Genomic DNA, 26,074 nt, shown 5'->3' with positions numbered 1-26,074 from the left:
TTGGTTCTTGCAGGGATCATGTTGCCATCTCCTCATGTTGTTCTTGATCAGCCTAAGCATTACTACTCTGAGGGTTAGAAAACTTCCCATGGTTTTAAACCTAGATTAATACCTGTGCTTCACACATTTACCATTAAGCCACCTCTTTTTGTTGCAATACTCATATGATACCCTTTGTTACTTTTACTCTCTTGAGTGCATTTATGCATTGCAGCTCTCCTCTGTGCTTTTCTGATGTTAACCTTAATTAGCCAAGTTGCTTTTATTGATTTGGGAGGTGTGGATTTCCCTACTTCCCCCCACACGTGCAGTATTACCTGGTAACCTTCTTCTGCACTTGTCCCAGTTTGAATTCGTTCTCTTTAGTTTTAGTGGCTACGATTACATATGCTATTCCAGATGAGATTCAGACAGTTTCTTGCCTATACTGGATATGTAATACAATATATTCTAGGGTTGGGTTTTCCTTTTTTGTTCCAGAAGTGTTAGTTTGCCAGTTATAAAAAATAAGCCAAGTCAAAAATCAAATGTGTATAGAAAACCAAAAGTATTATTTATTATTTCATCACTTCTGCTTTTATATTGTGACCTCCTTCTTACTTTCAGTAGGTGCAGTAAAATATTGCCTTCCCTTTCTTTTAGTTAGTTAGTGTAAGACATCTGAAAACAAAAAACCTGTGGACTGTTACCAACTTCTTTGGTGACAGTTCACAAATTGTTTTCTAGTACATGTAAATGCTGTATGATTCAGGGTTCATTCATCTGATCGGATGTACCCATGAAAGCTGCAACTGCCTTAGGTACTTGATATTCTCTCCCAAACAGCAAAATTTCCCAGTAATATTTTAGTTCCTTCTTGTTGCTTCTGACCTGGGGAAGGAACCTTGTCAAGTTCTGATTTTGTTATGTACTACAATATACAACCTGCTGCGTGGACATATATATACACTTTGAGTTAACAGAATCTCTTCTAGTTTTAAGACTTAGTCTCTTGTGGTAAAACTTTTCTACTCCATGCTGAGAGCTTATGTTTTTTTCCCACTTCTGAGCAGCTTATGCACCCAATAGACTACCTGTTCTAAAAATGTGATCAGAAGGGAAGGGGGATGATAGATAAGTGGGAACTGCTGCTTTCATGAAGTGTTTCATAAGTTTTGTTTCAGGCAAGGTTTGCAAGTTCTCGTCCAGGAACTCACCAGCTGTAACTTCATGAACTCCTCAGTTTTCAGAAATCTTTAGGGTTAAGTTGTCCACAGGATCACTGAGGAAACATGAGGATTACATAGCATGCATGAGTTCTTAACAAACATGTTTCAATACCAGCAAATGCGAACAATAGAAACAGCTTTTTGTAATTCATCTTAATGGAGCTATGTTTTCCTTTGTGCCAACATTCAAAGCACAGATTGGAAGTGGTGGAAGAAAAGATAGGTGTTTTGTGGGCACAACACTAAGCTATTTGGATAGATACATCCAGGAACTGTTAATGCATTTTTTACACAGACATAAATTATTAAGAAACATCTGCTTGGCTGAAGGTGTCCAGCCTCTACTACATACTTAGTAAAGTGATTTTGAGGTTTCCATATTGAATGAATATTTAACTTGACATAGCATTAAGAAGCAGTAGCATGGAGGGGAAGGAAGCACAAGATTTAGAATAGCTGCCCAATGGTGGAACAAAAGCAAAGCTTTCTTTGGCTGGAATGTTTGTTAAGTGACAGTCTCAGAAACCTGTCTTCTTGAGAGTGCTACAGAAAGCCTTGTGAGACATACCAAACAGCGTAAGGACACCTATATGAAACAAGCAGGAATGTAATTAAAATCAGGTTTGTACTGGGGTGTTGTTTCACTGGGAGTTTTAATTCCTTGGTGAGGAGCTGAAGTTCACAGTAAAAGTAGAAGTAGCTGTTTTGGGAGCTGTTGGTTCTCTCTAACATAGGTCAGAGCTTTGCTATCCTGCAGTCCTGAGGCCGTGCATCCTGCTGCTCATTGTGAGGTTGCTGGAGCCTTGGAGCAGGCACTGTACGCTGCTCCTACGACTCGCAGGTGGCTGAGGAGCTGTGAGTTTCCTCCTGTTCAAAAACAGCTGTGTGTTGAGGTATGGGCAACCCATGTTATTGCAGACCTTTTCTCCTGCTGCCTCTCCAAACATCTGCGTTCTCCTCTGGGGAAGAGACTGAGGACTGGTTCTCTTGCCTCTGCTTCTTGATCCTGAAAGGTTGTGGTAGGCAAAATGCTAATGTCCAGAGATGGCCATAACAGCTGAATCTTACACATGGGGAATAGGCAAACAGCAGACTGCATACAGGCAAGACATATTTAATAGTTACTGTAATTAAGTAACCTGTCTTTTCTGCCCTGGTCCTGACACAAAGCCTGTGCAGGAAGAGGCTGTGGTTTTGCCATGACTTGGGTTTATGGGGTTTTGTTGTAATTGCTATGGTATATAGAGGCCCACAGCTAGGAAGCCCACACCTTCTCCCTTTTCCAGCTCTGTGCTCTTGTGTTGCTGGAGACCACCATCATGAAATAGTTCTTGTGTTCTCATTATTCAGGAAATTTTCCTGAATGAAAATTGTTCCGGGCCAGCACAGCTGGTTGCAAAGATGCTCTTAAAAACAGATGTCTGTTCATTAGCTTGCAAGAAAGGTCAGAGCTATGAAGCTTTGCTAGTTTCTGTACCTTTGACAATACTTTGCAAAACAGAAAAAGCAGATGCATGATGTGAGACAGGATAGAAGAGTTTCGAAGTGTGGAGAGAAGCTGATTTGTATGTCTACTGTGGAAATACTCAGAAGACTTCTGTATTTTATGCAAACTTGGTAATTTCACTATAGCAAAAGGCAATTTCAGAACAGTTGTTCTTAGAAATTTTTAGAATTAGGGGCCTAATTGGTAAGTATCCGTAACTGAGCCAATTTTTAAAAGAAGGAATCTCATGCATCCTATTAACAGAAAGCCTATTTAAGTATACTGGATCTGTCAAGGGCTTTAGCTTTGGAGCTTCGCCAGTGCAACAGCGGAAAAGAACTGCTACTTTTAAAGTTTTGTTTGTGTGTTTTGAGCATTACCAGAGGGGAAGCAGTCTATCTCCTGGCAGCCTGCAGACTTCGGATAGGAAATAGAGCTTGAAAAACTCATCTCTCCCACAGTTGCTAAGAAGTTTATAGGCATCACTTTAAAGTAATAAATACCACAGCAATCTTTGAAATTATAACTTCAGTCGTTTGACTTTGTTTTCCAGTTGTCATACATGCTTTATTTCCCTTCCCCCTCACTCAGTCTTATTTCTCAATACTTTAAATTAGTAAATGAAATCAGGTAATGCAGGGCCTGGTAACCTGGCCTATGTGTTCAGCAGAGCCACAGAGTGGTTGGTGCAGGAAATAGAGATCATAAACTCTTACAACTTATATTAATTAAAAATCTATTTGATGAGATGAGCAATTTAGCTACTAATGGTAAGTTTCTGGATTAGGTGTTTATATTGTATGAATTCTTGGTTAAGACATTACAGTATTAAAACGGCATAGAATATTTAACAGATTAAGAACTTAGGGAATGTATGGATTTCAAGCTGATGTTCAGTTTAGGGGCTGTTAATAAACTGCAGTGTTTCTAATGAAATAATTACCTTGCACTTCTTAACTTATGCTATATTACATCTTTTCAAACACATGTAAGAAAGGTTTATTATTGTGTCTGAGACATCCACTGGGAGACTAATGACGAAGAAAGATCAAAAGCTCTTGGATTGCTTAAAAAGATGACATGGAGGGTGGAGGGAGCGGAGCAGGGCGTCTGAATTTGTGTGTTTGTGCTACACAAATGTTTGTATGTTACAAAATAAAGGACTATTCAGAAAAAGTGTCTGAAAGTGACTTGGCTATTACAGCAGTCAAACATGAATGCTCGGTGTAGTCCTTGTGTGTAATGGAAAGGGAGGCAGGTTTGACAGGTGCTGGCTGAAGATGGGCCAATAACTAGGAGAAACTAGGAATAAGCCAGGGCTTTTAAACAGCAAATGTGAATTGGAAGAACATAAAGCTCTGAAACTTTAGTTCTTGTGCTGCTTAATTGTGAGCACTGCTGCAATTTGTAGTAATGGCTGTTCTTTCTCCTGCCCAGTTGGTATCATTTTTTTTGTTGTTTACCTACAATTCTTCACAACATATTTTCCTTCTAAACACCGAGATGGATTTTCTACTCTTACTGATTTTTATACAATTTCCTAGCACACAGTTTTAAAAAGCTGCTTAGGAGCATGCTGGCCAAGTCAAGTGGCTTCAGTAAGGTTCTGCTTAATAATTGGAATAATTGAATATATTACTAGGAGTGTAGCCTTCTTACTGAATTTGCAGAACCAATACTGTTGTGGGCTTTCTGTTCATCTTGAGGGAGGAAGGACAATGAAGAAAGAGCCCTCTTCAGACTCCATTCGTGAAAGTTGATAGTTTGGCTTAAACGCATAGGTGTTGTTCTAGTGTAGCATTTACAATAATGAGTCAAACTACTTTATTCGGTGTTGTCTCCTGACGTGCTCCCCCCTTAATATTTTTATATGCTCTATTTATCAAAGTTTATGTACAACTGTACAAATTTGCATATGGGGTGGGGGGGCAGTAAGGAGTTATGTTGATGTTTGGGTGACTTTCAAGTGCATCTGTCTCCTTCAGCATGCACTGTAATGATCAGGCAGATGATGCAAGCTGCTGCAAACTGAGTGCAAGAAGAAATGATTCCACTTCAGCTGTCATGCTGTTGTAATTAGCATGAAAAAGAAAATATTCAGCAGATAGCTAGGTTTTTTTTGTAGTTGTAATGTTGAGTGTTGGAAAAGAGAGCCTTTGAAACATTTTCTGAGTTTTTTGATAAGAATCTAGAAACACTTTTTTCTCTTCACTTTTTGTTAAATAGTGATTTATAAATGCAAAATCTCTGTGCAGCTCTAATGTAGAAATTTTTGCATTTAATTGTATGGATGATGTTGCAGTTTTTAACTGATACAAATGCTTCCTTTTTCCGAATTTAACAGGAAAATAGAAATTTTTGTTAAAGCTTATACTCAAAATCTAGGTAAACAATCAGTGCACTTTATTCTAAATACTTCACAAACTTCAGAGCTATTGTTTCCTTAGTAACATGATCTGCCAGTAAAATATTCCAAGGTGTAGTGTTTAACAGCTTAACTTTTTTTTGTTATAAATAGCTGACATTATGTAAAGTAGTCGCATGTTTATATAACTTCAGATAACCAGGATGCTTTTTTCTATATGTAAATTAGTTATTTTTAAAATTCTATTTGAAAACTGGCTTTTTGCACGGTAGACAGCAATTATGTTTAATAGAGTGTGTTTACTGTTTTGGCTTTAAACGTATTACTTGTTAAATTAATGGAACATTTTTCAGGGTGTCTTTTTTAAAGATAGAAAAAGTAAAAATTAAAGTTCCCAATTTGTCTGTAACCGAGTGTTGTCTTCAACCAACACTTTGTAAACTTTAATTATCCCCTTCTTTTTTTCTTCCTAAACTTCATAATCCCAGTTTTTATCATTTTCTCTCCACATGGAAGTCTCTCCATCCACGTATAATTATTTTTGTGGCCTGTTTCTGGATCCCTTCTATTTCTTCTATAACTTTTAAAATAGGGTGGCCAGAGCCCAAACCAGGTGAGAGTACCTTTGATTAATATACCAGCACTATAGTGTCATTGTCAGCTTTTTCCACCATCATCTTTAAGCATGCAAACACCCCATTTTTGACTACTCCTTTTCCATTAAGCACTGCTTTTAGTGAAGGCTTTTTTTGACTTATTACAGTTAATTCAGAGTCCTGGTATTTATGTTTAAAAGAACCTTCTCTGTTCTTTCACATATTGTGCATTATATGTCCATCAGTATCCAGTTACGCATGAGATCATGGTATGCATTCCCAGTATCTGTCCGCCTTCCTTTTCAAGTCCTTTTTGCATTCTGTGCAGTTCAGTTTCGTTCTGATTAGCCTGAGATGCTGGATGGTGTCTGAAAACCATGACATCTTGCTACTCACATGTTTTTTCCAGAATATCAATAAGCTTATGTCACACAGTTTCCGAAGAATCCCTCCAAGTATCGCAATGCATTGTATTTTTGAACTGAGTTGAAAGTTGGCTGTTGGTTTGTTCTGTTGGCTTACTGCTCTACAAAAGCATTTCTCCATTTCTGGGTGACTTTTCTGAACTCTAATGTCTCTGAGGTACTGTCAGAGTTGGGTTTCCACCCTTATGCCTCCCCAAAAAATCCCCACACACACCTTTTTTAGAAACACAGCAAAGTGTGTAAAAGTAGAGATGAACTAATGGGCAAGTGACCTCCTAACTGTGCAGATCCAGACTGGCCTACCATACGAACCCAGATTGCCCCATTGTTTTAACACGAAGTAGGAAACTTTTATTTAACTGCATCGTATGTAAATTAATACATTTACTGTGAAGAATGCTTTTTTATTATATTACATTACTCTGTAACTTAGTACTTTTATACACATGTAAATCATGTGTGTTTGTGGAGGTTAATATCTACCTACATTTTATAAATATGGTTTTTGCTTCTTCTCCATATGTTGGTCATTTTTCATGCTTAAATGGGCTTTTTTCAGGATATTCTGGTAGAAATTTCCTATTCCTAGCAAGTTCATCACTGACAAAAGTAAACAAAAAATTATACATGCTGCCTGTGTCATTTTGCTTTGGCAGGTGAATAAACTCTGGGTGAGTTTTTATTTGCTTTCATGTAAGCTAGGATTGAGGATGAATAGGAATTCTCATCTTGTCTGATGATTTTGTTGATAGTAATGAAACTTGATTTTTAACTTTTTTTAATAATGCTTTTATTTTCTTTTTTTCTTTAATTGAAGCTGATTCAACAGGTACTCACTCACTGTATACAACCTACAAGGACTATGAAATCATGTTCCATGTATCTACTATGTTGCCATACACTCCAAACAACAAACAACAGGTAAGGTGGACCATGTCTAACAATTAATTTTTCCTCTGTCTGGAAAGTGGTCGAACTAATGAATAATTATGACAACTTTTATTTGTTACCAGCAAAGGAAGCACTTAAAGATCAAAAGTAAAACTGGCCATCTCTGTGTCAAAAGATGAGCAAATCAGGTCATTGTAGGTACACCATAGCTATATTTTACTACAGAGGACTGTTTTCTATTTCGCTATGGATTATTTACTAAAACTTTAATATTGTCAGTAGCACATTTGCATTTCGTATATGAGGTTATACCTTAAGTCCAAAGGACCGTAGTGTACACAAAGTAGTTTTCTAACTTCTGCAACAATGTCAATTATACTTCAAGTATTGCATTCAGTGAGCTGTAATATGTTTGGAATCAGAGGTGATGAGTGAGTGGTACAGCACTGCATAGCCATTTGAAAGAAGACATGATACAAAATGCTTTAATTTTAATTTTTAATTTTATTTTTAATGTATGAAGAGCTATATAGGCTGACCTGCTTTGTTACTCTGAAGCACTTGTAGAAGGAGAGAGACAAACTAAGCAGGTGACTGCTTAAAAACAATAAAAAATGGCATTTCTTCTGTGCTTTACTTGGACTACTGCAGTTAAATAATGTTACAGTCTCAAATTAACGGAGAGAAAGAGACATTTTCCTTTCAGAGAAAAAAAAACAAAGGCCAATAAGGATCTCATGATACCTTTTATAAGAATAGAGATGTTAATCCAAGTGTCCTGGCCAATTTACAAGTTAAATAATTACATTGCACTTACATAAATTCTCCTTCTGATACATTTGAATAATTTTATTTTCCTTTTTAAATATTAGGCCATGTTGTTGCATATGGTGTGTATCCATTTTAATCTAGAAATTGTTAGATTGTGTTTCTACAAGTAAAATTGAGATTTCCTTTAAGAACAATAAATAACACGTTATTCTTTTTAGCTTGTTTTTGTATACTAAATATTATACTATTTTATCTATCTTTACTGTAGTCTTGGATTTACTGAAAGAAGCGTATCAGAAAATTTTTATAGACTGTTTTAAGGACAATGACAACTTTTTTCAACTCGATTTAGAACCTAACCTCTGGCTTGTGAAATTGTGTGAAGCAGGGAATGTTTTCCAGCTTCTGTCTATCACTGATTGATGACTGATTACATACTAGCAGGTGTTTGTTGTTTTTCTCATTTTTACTTATATTAAACTTTCCTCTTCCTATATATTAGATGTAGAAATGAAATTGTTATGAAAATAAATGCCCATGCCTGAAGTTTGTTAGATAAATAACTGACATTCTGTTACTTAGCATGTAAATGCTTATCTGTTTTGGTTTTCAGCTTGAAATGTAAAATTGAACAATAGTAATTGAAAATAATGAGAAATAATTGAAAAAATGTGAGAAGACTTATTTAACCTGTGCTTTTTTTTAAGCTTCTGAGAAAACGACACATTGGAAACGATATTGTGACAATAGTTTTCCAGGAACCTGGAGCACAGCCCTTCAGCCCAAAGAACATTCGATCCCACTTCCAGCACGTCTTTGTCATTGTGAGAGTACACGGTCCCTGTACCGACAGCGTTTGTTACAGGTAGCTGTCACTAGTTTCACTGAAAACATGGAATTGAGTGTAAATGGAGGCGTAGTATTTTATTTTTATGAATTCACTTTTTGTTCAGGTAACTTAGGCATCTGAGTTTGTGCCTTTTTTGAAATGAAGACAGTGGGGGAAAAAGTATGACTAACCCTTCAATAAGAAGCTAGTTTTTTGGTAACGTTTTGTCTGAAATACCTATTACTTACTTTACTTCTGTCCAAAAAAACCAAAACTCTTCCAGAGCATTATGCAGCAAAAAATCTTATTGTAACCTTCAAGTTCTTAAGATTAAAATAGAAAATGCTAATTGGTAGCAGCATACAATGAAGTATTGCAAGATAAGATTCCTACTTGGTGTAAATTTTTAACTAAACTAAGCGTAGAAATAATGCTCTTTTAATGTAATTGGAACTCTTTACCTTTGCTACATCCAGAACTCTTGCTGTATTTTTATTTTAAAATACTGATTAATCTCAGCAAACTCTTAATTATTATTATTTGATTTATAATATGGAGTGTCAGAGTAATGGGTTTAGACCAGTTGTCTTGAAATGAGATAGGTGAACATCTGTATTTCAGTAAACATAGGTTTAATTCTAAGGCCAAGAGTTTAATTCAGTCAAGCGCTTACGTAAAGGAAGAGCGAAAGCAGTTGACTACAGTGTCTTTGAAAAACATGAACATACCATCTCAAATAGATACAGTAGAGTTTGAAGGTTTTCCCTTCCCAACAGTTTTTGGTAACACCCTCATGCAGCAGTACTGGAATCAGTGTTGTACTTTGTACATGTATTTAACTTTCCTGGAGTTAGGCATGTTTATGTTGATACTCATTTTAAGGCAGGTTGTTGACTGTATATAACTAGATAGATGTTTCTTAATCTTCATGTTGTTTCCTGACCCTTTCTACTAAAAATCCACAAATGGTGAACCATAGCAGTTGGGGTACTAGAGTTTTAAGTTTGCTTAAAACTCTCATTTTGTGTTGTACTTCTGAAGACAAACTGCTATTTAGTTTATGTGGACATAGCCTGTTCTTAAACTTTCAGACATTTCAGAAAAAAAAAAAAAAACAAAACAAAACAAAATGATTTTGAAGTAAAGGGAAAGTAGGAAATCCCTCCACTACAAACGTATTTTCCATCTGAACTTGTGTATTTACAGATCTGTTTTCAGTTACTGTTTTAGATAGTATGACTCATTTTTATTTTTTTCATTATAAAAAGCATGCTAAAGATTTATACTCTTTATACTGTAATAAATCTAAATATATTATGGGTTCTTCTTCTAGCCTTCAGGCTTTTGAATCTCTTGTTTTTGTTTTTCAAGTATTCACAACTGTAAGGGCTAGAACCTGATTGATTACTATTAGTGAATAATACATAGTGAATAAAATTATATGAAAACTTCAGCTTTAGTGATGCAGTGACACTACAGATTTAGATTTTAAGGGATGGGAGCTGGAAAAAAAATCTCTAAGTGTGTCTGTGTTCATTTAAAAATTGGCTAGGTGCTAAGTGCCAATCCTGCAATTTTATTCATGCACATTGGTCTTCAGGCTTGTGTGCAGACCAGATTGATGCTGGAGTCTGCCAGTGCATTGTGTGTTTTGTGTACTGTCTTTTAAGACTAAAATCCTTTCTCCTCTCCTCCACCCCCCCAACCCCCCCTTAGTGTGAACACTCGATTTGAATTTATAGAATTCCATTATGAAAAGTTTTTCTAGGAAACTTTTCAAAGCGAGTTTGACCTCTTTTCAGTGGATTATTTGGAACAGTTTCATAGATTCATAATTCTAGACAAAACAGGAAGCCATATAGAATAAAATTGTACTGGAATTTATATTAAAAACTACATAAAAGGAATAAAATCAAGCACTGTCTTGGCCAGTGATTCTCCTTCCCAGCTAAGATAAACAGTATTTCAAAAGTCTGGCTTCTCCGTCAACATCATTCACATTTTAAAACTTCTCTAGCATATGTTAAAGATTAAAGTCTTATCCCTGTGGTTCATGATATTGAAAACCCAATCAAAGAAAATGTCACTGGTAGTTTTTCATTAAATTCAGTTAATTATGTTTAATGCTTAGGCTCGTATCTCTTAACGACAGACTCTTTAGGACCATTGAAGATCATCAAGAGCCAGGTAGTTGCATCATGGGCACTCCATGTTGCATACTTTATATATGTATATATGGCATACGTTTGAAGGAAATATGGCAGTCTATGGCATCTTTGAGTATCTGTTGCCAGAAAAAAATAATTAAAACCCAATAAATTAAAATCAAAACCAAGATTTGGGTGATCCCCATCCATTCCCCTCCCCTCAAATACTTTGCTAGTGTTTCTGCAATCTCAGTTGTTGATTTGGGGGGGAATTTTCTTAATTATTCTAACCTGAGTCTTTCAACATAAAGTGTAAAACTAATACTAGTCAGCCTTCCAAGTTAACGACCACATACACTTTTAGTATACTTTCATGTTTTTTTCCTTATTAAACTCCATTACTGTGATATTTTGGCCAAAATTAGTTATTGCTGCTTTATATTAAGTTCTAGATGTGGTAAATCAGGTCTGAATGGTTGGCGTACTTCTTTCTACAAAGTTGTTGCAGCACAGTTGGTGATCTCTACTTAGGAGAGACTGCTGAATGAATAAGCCTCTCAGATGAGCCTTTCAGCAATTTAGGTGCCTAAATTATAAGCTAGAATAATAGAGTGTGTCAGAAATATGCTGGTTATAACAAAAAGAAACAAAAATCAGAACTACAGTACCTGACTGACTATGTTATGACAAAAGCAGGTTTTTGCATTTCAAGTTCTCTTTAAGCTGTGGTACTGAGAATGACTCAGAAAGTTCTTAGAGGAAGAAATAATTGGTCCTCTATTCATACAGTGAGGGACATGGTCTCCGCACTGGCAAGATTAAAATGTAAATATAGGCATATTGCTGAGAAAAGGAGAAAAACATCAAGGGGTCAAGGAAAAAAGGGAATACATTTTATTTATTCAAAAAATGCTGAATTTGCATATACTGAAACACTCTGCTTCTTCCTTATTCCTGTATTTCTTTTAGTGTTGCTGTGACAAGATCCAGAGATGTACCATCCTTTGGACCACCTATTCCAAAAGGTGTCACGTTTCCTAAATCAAATGTGTTCAGGGACTTCTTACTAGCCAAAGTCATTAATGCAGAGAATGCTGCTCACAAATCAGAAAAGTTTCGTGCTATGGCCACCAGGACCCGTCAAGAATACTTGAAAGACTTGGCAGAGAAGAATGTCACCAATACACCTATTGACCCTTCTGGCAAGTTTCCCTTCATCTCGCTCGCTTCAAAAAAGAAAGAGAAGTCCAAGCCTTATCCAGGAGCAGAGATCTATAGTTCTGGTGCTATTGTTTGGAGTGTCCATGCAAAAGATTACAGCAAGGGTATGGAAATAGACTGTCTCCTAGGCATCTCTAATGAGTTTGTAGTCCTCATTGAACAGGACACAAAAAGCGTGGTGTTTAATTGCTCCTGTCGGGATGTGATAGGGTGGACTTCAACGGACACAAATATCAAAATATTCTATGAGAGAGGTGAATGTGTTTCTTTGGAGAGCTTCATCAGCAACATTGATGACATCAAAGAGATCGTCAAAAGGCTGGAGGTTAGAATTTGTTCTCTTGTTTGGTTCCTCTTCTTTGCTTGCTCTTCTGACCCCACCACCGTGTAAGGCTTCAGTTGCATCAATGTTTGGGATGCCTGAAGCTGTTCGGGTTGCCAATCAATAAATCTGTTAGGACTTCTCTGCCTTTACTTCTCAAAATCCAATATTGCCCTGACATTTAATCAGATACCAGCTAACCACAGCAGGTTGTGTCAAATGCCTCAGTATTTAAAACAAAAAAACCACAGGGCTTTCACATACATAAATTACTCCTGCACAATAGATGCTGACATGTTACCTTTTTTCTTTTGCTTGTTTTCCCTTCCTTTCTCTGTTTTATAGGCTTCTTGTATCTTCTTTCAAATGAAACTGCAGTATCTTTGAGACTGTCTTTCTATGTCACCAGCAGGGTGCAGTCCCAATCCCAATTACAACCTTCAGATATTCTCCTAATGCATATGATAAAATAAAAATGTAGTCAATGGTGGTATCTCTATATAAAACATCTGTGTGTTCTCATTTTTTATCGAATTAAATCATGAAAGAATGTGTTATCTTTTATTGTCTTTAATTTTACAACTGTAGATGTATAATGACCAGGAAAAAACATGCTCTATTAAATTGTTCTTTACCGTATTAGTGTTCATGGTGGATAGAAGAGGTGGCATGGACTATAGCTTACTGTGTATAACAGCTGCATGCCTCTACATTACTATTCTGATTGAAAGTTATCTTGCAGTTTACTGAAGCAGCTAGGAACAGGTAGCTTGGTTGTCTGGTTACTAAAGTGTAAGAGAGAAAATAGAGATGTTTGTGTAACTCCATGTGTGTGTGTGTGTTGTGTGCTGCCATGTTTCTTCTAAAATTCATGTGGTTTCAGTAAAACTTCCAGGCAAAACTTGGGTGACAAGACTCTACTGAAAATACCAGTTTGAGTGACAAGATTGTTTCAGTTGGTTGAATGCCAAGGACTGTGATATATTTTCCCCGATCGTGTCCCATCACCGTCTTGGGAGGTGCTTGGTTGATTGTACAAAAATGTAGTCCTTAGACCTGTATGAGCACTGAAAATATGAGTGCTCACTAAATTTTCTCTTCGTTTTAATTCACAGCTTGTGACTAAGGGCTGTGAAACAGTTGAGATGACTCTGCGTAGGAATGGACTGGGCCAGCTTGGTTTCCATGTAAACTATGAAGGCATTGTGGCAGATGTCGAGCCCTATGGCTACGCATGGCAGGCAGGACTGCGACAGGGGAGCCGGCTGGTGGAAATCTGTAAGGTGGCTGTAGCCACCCTGAGCCACGAGCAAATGATTGATCTTCTGAGAACATCTGTAACAGTGAAGGTCGTCATCGTCCCTCCATATGAGGACTGCACACCACGCAGGTATGCTGCAATAGCTACTTTTGGCCAGAAATTATTTGAGGGAGGGGAGGAATGCCACCAAATAAGCATTAACTCCAGAAACTATGGCACAGTTTTAATATACAAAAGAAGGGGCAGGGAAAATTGCCAGTACTCACATTCTGGGCCCCACTAAATATTCATTGAATACTGCAGTTTAATAAGATGTCTAAAGAACCTTTAAACTACGAATGGAAATCAAACAACTTTTAATTGAGAATTCTGTGTTTCTGCTGTGTCAAAAATAATTATACATTGCTCTTTCTGCTTTCCGATTTGTTGATAGTTTGTACTGTCTGTGGATGTAGTACTTGAAAGATAAGAATGAATGTATACTTTTCTTCTTTCACAAATAAATAAGGCTGTAAATTACTAAGGTCTATCAGATCTATGGATCTGTCCAGAGAAAATGCTGTGAATTGTAATTCTTCTTTACTTAGTAGTAGATCTTGCTGCCTGCCTCTTGCTTCCAATCTTTGTTAAGCCTGAGGAGGCTTGTGTCTACTGTTTTATTGCTCGTACAGATTTTAAATGTAGTTTGATCAGAAAGAAACATTAGTACATATATTCTTTTTTCTAAATTGGACACTGAGTCTCTGCATTTTTCCTGAACTCGTACCACCCAAAGCTTTCTGTAATTCTTACTCTTCCCTTCTGAACTCTGCAGATGTCTGCATTGTTCAGCCACATAGCATTATGTACTTGCATAAACATATTTGTTTTTACTGTGAGTCTTAATAACTCTTGTTGTAACGGGTAGCAGAGAGGAAAGGCGTTTTATTTGTCCCCTAGTTGTCAATGGAAAATTGAATACATCAGGGATTAAAATGAGCAGTGGCATAAGGTCACCCATGAGGTATTTGGAAAGCTTTTGTACAGTATTTAGCAGCCCAAGCAAATGGAACGTTCAGCTGCAATCATAGCAAAAGGATTAGAGCAGAAAAATCTGTGTGGAAAGCAGAGATCCCATTATTTCTGAACTAAATTAAGTACAGCCAAAAGCAAGCTTACTGTTAGTGTATCCATACTCACAGCAGGAAGAGAAATTACTGCACTTGTGGAAATACAGTTCTCAGCAGCAGTGGGTTTTGTTGTCTTGCAGAGGGCAAATATAGTCATAGTAGGTTATTAGCCAGTTACAAAATTTTGTAAAGCAACTGTTTATCCTGTTTGTTTTATCCAAAATCACTAAGGTTTAGAAATGGTGTCTTGAATTTGTGGCTATCCTACAAATATTGCTGAAGATTTGACTTAAATCATAGCACAAAGCAGTATCTCCTCTGGCAATCTGTTTTCCAAAACTTGAGTCCTTTCATTGCATCCTCTGGAGGTCATTTAGTATTTCTACTCCAGTAAATTGTACAGACTGTAACTGAAATGAAGATCTATTCTGCTTGGTATAATACATTCACATGAGAGGCAGTTCCTATCCTAATAAATTGATTGACATAAAGTTGGAGGAGGAGCACGGGTGCCGTTAGATGGGGTGACTTGCCAACAGTCACGTACGCAAGGTCAGTAGCAGATACAAAAATATATCCAAATACCCTGATTCACAATCTAATGCCCTGCACATAGGCAAGCCTTGTTAAGCTTATATCTCTGCTAAAACATAGTCATTAAAACATTGCCGCTGAACTCATTTAGAGGACTGGTTGCTGACCTTGAAGTTAAGGACACAGCAACTAGAGGGAATTTTGTATTCTTGCTTCTCCAACTGTAACTATGCCTACAAAAAAAGAGAAACCCAAACAGCTGAAGTATATAATCATCAGGAAAACAACAGCAAATACTTAAAATAGGGAGGGGGGGAAAGAAGGTGAGGCAAGTGCCAACATTTCAGTTGGATAGCGAGTGGACTTTGAAAACTAATTTCCTGATCATCCCCATTTCCCTTGCAGTGTTCCACATCACACAGGCTGGTTTCTTTTCAGGTGAAGCTGCTACATGTGCTTCAGAAGCACTCCTCATGCCTTCCAACTGCTAAGTTAATTTACAGGTCAAGGCTAGAGTTAGACCAAAGTAAAACTCCAAAATGTGTATCTTGTGAACAGCAAGACCTCAGCACCAACTGTTTCACTCCATCTATTCCTATTAGACTGCAGAACTTGCTAGTATCATTGTATACAGATAACAGGTTACCACTTTGTTTTATATTTTAACTGGGAGGAGATACTGATAGTTCTCCACATTAATGTCATAATCACTTAAAGGAAGAGCTAAAAAAAGAAAATTTTGCACCAATTGTTTACAGAGCTTGACATTCTTTTCTTCCCCATGGGAAAATGATGTGCGTAGGTAAACGAAGTAACCACAATAAATATTCATGCAAATAGAGACATATATATTTGTCAAAATTATCCTAACCAGAGCTGAAGGTCCCATTTACCTTCCAAATCAATCTACCATATTAAAATCTATGCAAAAGTTTTCCCTGCATCTTAAATGAACTGGGTTAGTTCATGTCCTTAGTCCAGTTTTTATGCTGCCCTGTTCCTGCATTTGTGGACAGAATGTACTTGTTTTCTTTTTATAGCGATGTTTTTTTTTCTCCTTTCCAGGAGTTCTTCAGAAAACTACCGTATGCCGGTGATGGAGTACAAAGTGAATGAAGGAATGTCATATGAATTCAAATTTCCTTTCAGAAATAATAACAAATGGCAGCGAAATGCAAACAAAGGACAGGGACCTCATGTGGCTCAGGTACCATCCCAAATTCAAAGTCCAGTAACATCTAGGATTGGCTCGGGGAAAGGAGAAGGGAAAATGCCACCCCCAGAACGAGCAGCCAACATCCCCCGAAGCATCTCCAGTGATGGGCGCCCACTGGAGAGCCGGAGGTATGTATCTTCACAAATTGCTTTTTATTGCTGCTCAGCATCTTGTCTGGAAAAAAGCACAATAGATTTATCTAAGTGTCTAAAGACTGCTTTTTATCTTGTTTTTAATTAATCAAAATGCAATATGAATATGAATGAAACAAGCCAAAAGCAAATACTTATGCTTGGCATGACTAACCACAAAATAAATATTATTAGATTGATAGCATATGTTTCACTGTGTTGGACAGTATCTAAAATTCCTATATCGTTACTTAGTTTTTAAATGAGTTGCAAAGTTTTAGATCTAAATGTTCCTGAACCTCTACGTTTTGACATAGTAAATGAAAATTCATGGTTTTATAGGCTTGGTGAAATAACCTAAAGCTCTTGAGGCAGGAATAGCGTTTAACAAGATCGTACAGCAAGGGAATTCTGACCAGCACAGAAAGCAGATTTATCTGATTGGGAAGCTTTTGGACTTCTTAGGCTGGATTCTTAAGTTCACATTTATCTAGCATGTGGGGTTTTTTGTTTCTTTTTAAATAAGAAAGCAATTATTATCAAGAAAGGTATCACGAACACCTTTCACAGTGTTTTTGTTCTTTCTTGAAAAAGCTTTATAATTCTCAATTGTTTTGCTTGTCTGTGTATTTACAAAGAGATGTTTTGAGGGAAATAAACTCATAGCTTCTAGGTCTTGTTTTGTACAATTCCTTAAGAAAAATAATTTTTAAAAGCTGCATACAGATTCTAAGCATGTTTTACATTGCCGAAAAATATAAAGCAGTGAAAATAAGGTGCATAGTGTAGAAAATTTAGAAAGGGAGTTGTAATGAATGAAGCTAAAACATTTTTCAAATCCTTAAGAACTGGGGATAAAAAATATATCAAAAGACAGTACAACCAAGACCAGAAAATTACCAAGGTGAAACTGAAGCTTCTGTGTAAGCCACCTTAACAAATGGTGCTAGTTGGTAAGGACTTCAAATTCTTACTTTATTTTTCATTAGATGCTGGCATACTTATGCACTTAAACTGGTTAGAGGGTGTGTCCCATACCCTCCACCTCCTTGTAGCTTTGTGTAAGCTCTACAGATACATGCTTAAAGCTTGCATTAACAGGAAATTGCCAACCTTGAAAGCACTGGTAATACATATGTATGTATGTGTATATACAAATGTATGTATGTGTATATACAATTTATCTTTTTTCTTTAATGGATACGGTTGTGAGTGAGGAAGGCTGCAAAAGCCTGTGAGACACTGGACTTAGTTCTGTCTGTAATGATATATTTGGTGGAAGATAAAAATTGCATGGCTTCATGCAATATTTGCTGGTTATAGTTGGAGACCGGTAGATGATGAGTTTGATGGAATAGGAGTAGGTCTGTTTTTTTGTTGTTGTTTTCGTGTTTTTTTCCTCCGTCCTGTGCTGTAGAATCTCACTCTGTAATTATGGAAGGCACAGAAATACCTGGGCAAAGTTTCAGGGAGTGGCAGGACATTGGATTCAGTTGAGCTGCTCTTCTTTTCATAAGCCTCTGTCTCTTTGTGGTACTAACCAAAGAATTTTGTCTATAATCTTGAGTGGTTGGTTCCATTCCTTGTGTAGAGGAGGATGAGACCTTGACTGCACTGAGGGACGTGGTATTACTAACTGGTTTTCTTGTGCACAAAAATCCATGTGGGCAATACAACACACCTAAAGCATCCAACATTTATCCAGTTGCTTCGAGTGGGGAGTTACGGAGTTTTGCAAAGGGAAAATTACATTTCCATATACTCAGTATTTGTTTTCAAAATGTGAAACTTTGACTTTCCATTTCCTTCATTTTCAGAGCGTGTAGGAGGGTTTGTTTTTCCTGCAGACATTATTTTATTTTTTTATACAGAAAAGGTTCTATTGGATTTTTTTCATCCTGAAATGTATATTACCAAAGTAGTTTTTTAGTTTGGTGGGGTCTTTTTTTGGATGCCTGAGAAAAGTCTTCTCCCATATCTGTCTGCTCTTCTAAACATGTTAGTCTTGGCTGGATCAAGTTTAAATATAACAGCAGCTGCGTGAGGTTAACGTATTTCCAGTTAAAGTGAAGAAAAATAGTTATGTCATTTTACAGGAATACTGAAGGAAAAAAAAAAAGCAATAAGCTCACTACAAGACTCTTGTTTGTCTTTTCTCTGCATGACAAAAGCAAGCTTTGCATTTTTAGGAAGCTCAGATACTTCCATTCTTACTGTGTAAAATCTTGAAAATGAACCAAGATGAGATTTTCATAGCCCTGTTAACAGCTGTCTCATTTGATTGATTTATTCTCACCACTAATTTTTCTACTTTTCAAAGAGCAAAGATCATATATCAGCAGATGCTGGCATATGCCTGCATGTTTCTGGTGTGGGCAGCAGTGATGGGGCTGCGTGTTGCTTTGCTCCCTGTGATTTGTTCCTTGTTTAGTTCCCCCTTGGTTGGATAACTTGATGACAAAGAATAGTCTGGTAAGATGGGTACCAGAATCTATGCTGGTGGTCCATGTTATCTGATCCAGTAACAACCCTTTAATTAATGCAGTTATAAATGTGGCCCCATTGTATATAAAAAGGCTATTTCACCATCCCTCTCTGCAGTATTTATGTTCAATAGAGCATTTTTAAAGAGCTGTAGAAAGAAGCAACTGTCACTGAAAAGAACATGAATGAGAATTTTGCTAGTGGAGAATTTTTTTAGTGTGATCTGTTTTCAGTCTTCTCTGATGATGAAGATAGGAGGGGAGGAAACAGCATATCCAGAGGGTCTCTGGCTCAGTTGTGAACGAAAACCCTTCATGGCATGAGTGGGACTGTGAGAATGCAGTGACAGATAACAGTAGAGCAGCAAGTGGGAATTCAGATTTACCTGTTCATCTCAAAGTAGGCAAGTTTTTCATGGATCACTGAAACACTCTTCTTAGTGATAGTAATCTAGCTCATTTCTGCATATTTTTTTTTGTTTCAGCTTTCAAGGTGTTGTGGTTTAGCCCGGCTGGCAGTCAAACACCACACAGCCGTTCGCTCACCCTCCCCCCTCCCTCTCCGGGATGGGGGAGAGAAACGGGAAAGTGAAGCCTGTGAGTTGAGATAAAGACAGTTTATTAAGACAGGGAAAAAGAATAACAACAACAATAATAATAATAATAATAGTATTAATAGTAATAATGTGTATGAAATAAGTGATGCACAATGCAATTGCTCACCACCCGTTGACCGATGCCCAGCCTATCCCCGAGCAGCCGGCCACCCCTCCACCCCGGCTAGCCACCCCTATATATTGTTCAGCATGACGTCAGATGGTATGGAATACCCCTTTGGCCAGTTTGGGTCAGCTGTCCTGGGTCTGTCCCCTCCCAGCTCCTGCTGCATCCCTAGCCTGCTCGCTAGCAGGACAGAGAGAGGCTGAAAAGTCCTTGGCTTGGTGTAAGCACTGCTCTACAACAATTAAAACATCAGCATGTTATCAGCGCTCTTCTCATTCTAATCCAAAACATAGCACCCTGCCAGCTACTAGGAGGAAAATTAACTCTGTCCTAACTGAAACCAGGACAGATATCCACCCCTTATTCCATACCATTTATGTCATGCTCAGGTTACACTCTTTCCAATACTTTCTAATTAATCACCATTTTCATCTATGATATATAGCAACCATGGTAGCGATGACGTACAGTGTTATATGATAATTAACATATTATAATTCAACTCATGGGCTATTCTCACCCAGTATTAGGTCCCCTTGAGGTACACACCGGACCTCCCCATTCTCTTGCATTACCCACCAAGTGCATCCAGGTCCCCGAGCAAAAGCAATCCCACGAATGGGCTTGCCTTTTCCTGAGGCGGGAGTAGCCCAGACTGTCTTACCCAGCATGTTTCTTACGTGCACTACAGGAACTTTATCCCCTTCTACAGTGCGTAACAGGTTTGATTGGGCAGGTCCAGCTCGGTTGGCAGATCCTCTAGTATTGACTAACCAGGTGGCCTTTGCCAGATGTGTTTCCCAATTTTTGAATGTCCCAGCACCCATTGCTTTCAGTGTAGTCTTTAACAGTCCATTGTATCGTTCAACTTTCCCGGAGGCTGGTGCATGATAAGGGATGTGATACACCCACTCAATACCATGTTCTTTGGCCCAAGTGTCTATAAGGTTGTTTCGGAAATGAGTCCCATTGTCTGACTCAATTCTTTCTGGGGTGCCATGTCGCCATAGGACTTGCTTTTCAAGGCCCAGGATAGTGTTCCGGGCGGTGGCATGGGGCACAGGATATGTTTCCAGCCATCCGGTGGTTGCTTCCACCATTGTAAGTACGTGGCGCTTGCCGTTGTGGGTTTGGGGGAGTGTGATGTAATCAATCTGCCAGGCCTCTCCATATTTGTATTTCAGCCATCGTCCTCCATACCAGAGAGGCTTTGACCGTTTGGCTTGTTTAATTGCAGCACATGTTTCACAATCATGAATAACCTGTGCTATAGTGTCCATGGTCAGGTCCACCCCTCGGTCACGAGCCCATCTGTATGTTGCATCTCTACCTTGATGGCCTGAGGTGTCATGGGCCCATCGGGCTATAAATAATTCACCTTTATGTTGCCAGTCCAGGTCCACCTGAGCCACTTCAATCTTAGCAGCCTGATCCACCTGCTGGTTGTTTTGATGTTCTTCAGTAGCCCGATTCTTGGGCACATGAGCATCTACATGGCGTACCTTTACAACCAGGTTCTCTACCCGGGCAGCAATATCTTGCCACAATGCAGCAGCCCAGATGGGTTTGCCCCGGCGTTCCCAGTTCTGCTTCCATTGTTGTAGCCACCCCCACAGGGCATTTGCTACCATCCATGAATCAGTATAGAGATAGAGAACTGGCCACTTTTCTCGTTCAGCAATATCTAAGGCCAGCTGAACGGCTTTCACTTCTGCAAACTGACTCGATTCACCTTCTCCCTCAGCAGCTTCTGCAACTCGTCGTGTAGGACTCCATACAGCAGCTTTCCATCTCCGATGCTTTCCCACAATACGACAGGACCCATCAGTGAACAGGGCATATTTCTTCTCATTTTCTGGTAGCTTGTTGTACAGTGGGGCTTCTTCAGCACGGACTACCTCCTCCTCTGACGATATCCCAAAGTACTTGCCTTCTGGCCAGTCCATAATCACTTCCAGGATTCCTGGGCGACTGGGGTTTCCTATTCGAGCCCGCTGAGTAATCAGTGCAACCCACTTGCTCCATGTAGCATCAGTTGCATGATGTGTAGAGGGGACCCTTCCTCTGAACATCCAACCCAGTACCGGCAGTCGGGGTGCCAGGAGGAGCTGCGCTTCAGTACCGACCACTTCCGAAGCAGATCGAACTCCCTCATATGCTGCCAATATCTCCTTTTCGGTTGGAGTATAGCGGGCCTCAGATCCTCTGTATCCCTGACTCCAAAACCCCAGGGGTCGACCTCGAGTTTCCCCAGGTTCTTTCTGCCAGAGGCTCCAGGTGGGGCCATTCTCCCCGGCTGCGGTGTAGAGCACATTCTTTACATCTGGTCCTGTTCGGACTGGCCCAAGGGCTACTGCATGAACTATTTCTTGTTTAATTTGTTCAAAGGCTTGTCGTTGCTCAGGGCCCCATTCAAAAGCATTCTTCTTACGAGTTACTTGGTAGAGCGGGTTTACAATCAGACTGTAATTTGGAATATGCATTCTCCAAAACCCCACGACACCTAGGAAAGTTTGTGTTTCCTTCTTGCTAGTTGGTGGAGACATAGCTGTTATTTTGTTGATCACATCCATTGGGATTTGACGACGTCCATCTTGCCATTTTATTCCTAAAAACTGGATCTCTCGTGCAGGTCCTTTAACTTTATTTTGTTTTATGGCAAAACCGGCCTTCAGAAGGATTTGGACTATTTTCTTCCCTTTCTCGAAAACTTCCTCTGCAGTGTCACCCCACACAATGATGTCATCGATGTACTGCAGGTGTTCAGGAGCCTCCCCCTGCTCCAGCGCAGACTGGATCAGACCATGGCAAATGGTAGGGCTATGTTTCCACCCCTGGGGCAGCCGATTCCAAGTATATTGGACTCCCCTCCAAGTGAAAGCAAACTGTGGCCTGCACTCTGCTGCTAGAGGGATGGAGAAAAATGCATTAGCAATATCAATTGTGGCATACCACTTGGCTGCCTTTGATTCCAGTTCGTACTGGAGTTCTAGCATGTCCGGCACTGCAGCACTCAGTCCTCTGTCTGTTAGGACAGCACTCTGTCCTAACTGAAACCAGGACACAAGGTAGCATTTCACGTTGCATCACTGAACTTTCTAGCTCTCTTCCACGTTATGCTTTCAAAACATTTGGTTGTTCAAACTGATACTTTGTCTTAGCCCAGGGTTTGTGAACCATCAGGACTTGGGGGTCCCTGTCAGCCCCTTCGTTAGCACTGCTCCATGGGCTCTGCTCCGACCTGTGACATGAAACCCGCTCTGCATCCCTTTCCTACCCACCTTCTTGTGTTCCCATCTGCAGCTCAAAGACCAGGGCTGGCTCATTTTCCTTCTTAGCCAGGCCACCGGTGCCTTACTAGCGGGAGTCGAAGCTCAAACTGTCATCAGCCTTACAAGCAGTAACTTCATGTTCATATAAAACACCTTATCATTCTTTTGGTTTTGACTTATTTTTGTCAGCCATCTGTCAAGAGAACCCATGAGAGTCACAGAAGTGTTACAGGTCCTAATTATGGCTCATAAGCAAGGCTGTGCAGATAGCCTGTATTTCCTTACTACCATCAGGGCTTCACTTTCCAAATGAAGGTGCTGCTAATGGTCAGTGGGGCTGGAAATTTACCTATGAGAATCAGCATCAGTCAGCAATTTCAGAATTAAATTATAGCTACACCTCCATTTTCATGTTCAGCCGTGGTCTAACTATCGCCAGCTATCATTTGTGTCTCTTCAGTGCTGAGCCCTAGTTAACACATGCTGATGTTTGGCCGACGTTAATATTTGGCTGTTTGAGACAGAAGGTGACATTTATTGCTCCTCGTTCCCGCTTGCTGTTGGCTGCACGCTCTTTGTTCACTGAGCAGGGTGCAGTGATGGTGGTGACAGATACCCTCCACCGAGCAGCAGACAGGAAGAGTTTGCGATCTGTGTCCTAAGGGACATGGCAGCTGGGAAGCACATAGTGAATTATCTGTGTGACTCTTTGAGCTTTGAGTCTCAGATGGTTTTTGGAGAAAGCGCAGAATTGCAGGAGGGGAATCCTGTCATCAGCCATAGCTCAAGCAAGTAGAATTTCTGAGAATAAAATAGAGATGTTACAGTAGTTCTGATATATCAGGCCTTACATGACTGAAGTGTAACTTTTTTGGAATTACCTGCTAGTGATATTTGGCTGACGATCACTTTATATAGCTATAGTCTCTAAAAATAGATACTGAGTGAAACAAATTTAGGTTTTTGCACTTGTTATTTTTGCTTTAGCTCGTTTAATTATGTTAATTAAAAGCTGTGTTATCAGTCCTGAGAACTAGTGGATTTCATTTTTATATCATATACATAAAAACCTCTTAGCCTCCCTAAGGAACTGCTGTTGTAGGTGAGAGGGTTGCTTGCTTGACAGTCCCTGACTGAAAGCAGACAAATGCCTGACCTGCAGAGTACTTAAATCTGCCTGTATTGAATTGTCTTCATGCATCCGATTCTCTAGCTTATACTTAAAATCTCCCTATTCCTCGTATTTTACCCTGGCTCCTTTAATGTATTCATGATTGATGTGCATGTTTGTAGTAGCAGGAAAAATAATCAAAAACTTTATACATCTTAATATAAATCTCTAATGCTACTGCAATATTAAGACTAAAGGATCTAGTAATACAAATGCAATAAATTCCTTTCACGTTAATTAGTTCACATGGGACACTATGTAATCTATAGCCCAGAATAAATATCAGAGGAAGACATTAGAGAAAACAATGATAAACTACATATATAAGTGAAGCATGCCAGAGTTGATGTTACTGGAGAAGATGTAATTTTGGAGCTTGTCTTATTTATTTTTCCCTCTCGCTATTTTGAGTTTGTTTCATACAGTTGGCTTCCAGACTTTGATTTGCTGTGCGATTTTAGTCAGGATCCTTGTGTAAATGTATTTTTTGATACTTCCTTTGATTAAACTATGAGAATTTCTTTAAACAGAGGACATCTGCCTCGTTCAGTTCACACAGTGGATGCAGCTCATTAAAGAACAGCTATTTAATATTTTATTTTCCTCTTCATTACTCCATCCCTTATTTACTGGATGGTGTTCAAATCCCACTGTAAAGATGCAATTATTAATTCCCCTCTAAGTTTACAGTGGCACCCATTACTATAGTTTCTGAATGCTTCATGTGGGTATTAATTAAACTTAATTTTCAAGACTCTTGTGTGAGAAGAGATGTCTTTAGACCTCTTCAGATTAAGAACAAAGGTAGAGAAATTATGTTCTAATCAATTGCTAGTCTTATTTTGGGCATCTCAATTTTGGAAGTGTGCCCAGCATTGTTAATATTTTATATATTCTAATTACAGCTTCAAATTAAAGCTCCAGCTGCTTTGGTAAGTTTTCAGCACAGAAGTAAATCAGGCCTCGGCATCAAGTCAGGCCTTTGAGAAGCTTGCAATTAGTGACAGTGAATGAAAAATCATCTTTAACAAGTATGCCAATGGTCACACAGGAATGCTGCAGCAAGTGCAAGATGAGAATTCAGTTTGCTAAGACAGCAAGGAAATACCTTGATTCTAAGGCCATCCCTTCTCTTCTCTCAGCTGCACCTCCTGCATGTCAGAGCTGTGCAGAAGAGACCAGAGTATGATTGTATAATTAAAGACTGTCTTAGGCCATAGGCTCAAAGCATGCTAGACTGACATTTTTTCCTATGATGTATATATTATGTGCATATGCAAGCTGAAGACCTGGGGAAAGTTACAGCAAATGACTTGGAAATGAATTATTAAGAGCAAGATGGATGCTTTTGATGCCTTTGTCATACTAAGCAAATAAATATACGCCCATCCCACTCACTGTCTTCACAAAAGATGATTTTCTTCCCATACTTGGCAAGACTCGACCAGTCCTTTCAGGATGAACTAGGTCTGTTAGAGCTAAATCACGCGTAGTATAATCCCAATTCAATTGACTGCAATGTAATTGTATCTCTTTAATGCAATGGACGCTTGGCCTATTTTTAAATTCAATTATAGAACTCATGCACTTAACCATTTTGGAATTTCTTCTCAAAGCTGTCTTTTGAAATAGATAATAGCCTGTTTTAGTTTATTTTTTTAAATTATAAATAAAAGACAAGCACAGAATAACTTAACTACAGGGACATACTGCTAACAATACTCCTTTTGAATATTCCTTTTGTCTTGGAAAGTGCCTTTCATCAGTAGATTTCAAATCAGCTTAAAAAGTCAATTCAAACTAATTTGAAGTTCTTTCGTCTTATTTGTATGTTTCACATAAAATGAAATGTCTTTCCTTGTTTATGTTCTATTGTGAACTGTACCAGTAAAATGTATTGCTGCTTTAAATAA

The 26,074-nt window shown here is 38.6% G+C and overlaps 1 protein-coding gene across 45 annotated transcripts in view; it reads left to right on the top strand.

The window, feature by feature from the left end:
• SIPA1L1 (signal induced proliferation associated 1 like 1) overlaps window positions 1-26,074 on the top strand; it is a 215,244-nt gene that overhangs the window by 156,265 nt on the left and 32,905 nt on the right. For all 45 annotated transcript variants that reach the window (XM_040559438.1, XM_040559410.1, XM_040559405.1 and 42 more), the window contains 5 exons: window positions 6,898-7,001; window positions 8,450-8,607; window positions 11,688-12,264; window positions 13,377-13,651; window positions 16,231-16,509. In XM_040559438.1, coding sequence (XP_040415372.1) covers window positions 6,898-7,001; window positions 8,450-8,607; window positions 11,688-12,264; window positions 13,377-13,651; window positions 16,231-16,509 — 1,393 coding nt within the window. The remainder of the gene's footprint in view (window positions 1-6,897; window positions 7,002-8,449; window positions 8,608-11,687; window positions 12,265-13,376; window positions 13,652-16,230; window positions 16,510-26,074) is intronic.

Source organism: Cygnus olor, chromosome 5 (genome assembly GCF_009769625.2).
Source record: "Cygnus olor isolate bCygOlo1 chromosome 5, bCygOlo1.pri.v2, whole genome shotgun sequence".
Lineage (NCBI taxonomy): Eukaryota > Metazoa > Chordata > Aves > Anseriformes > Anatidae > Cygnus > Cygnus olor.
Note: the sequence above shows the minus strand (reverse complement) of the source record. Positions and strands in the feature narration are given on the sequence as shown.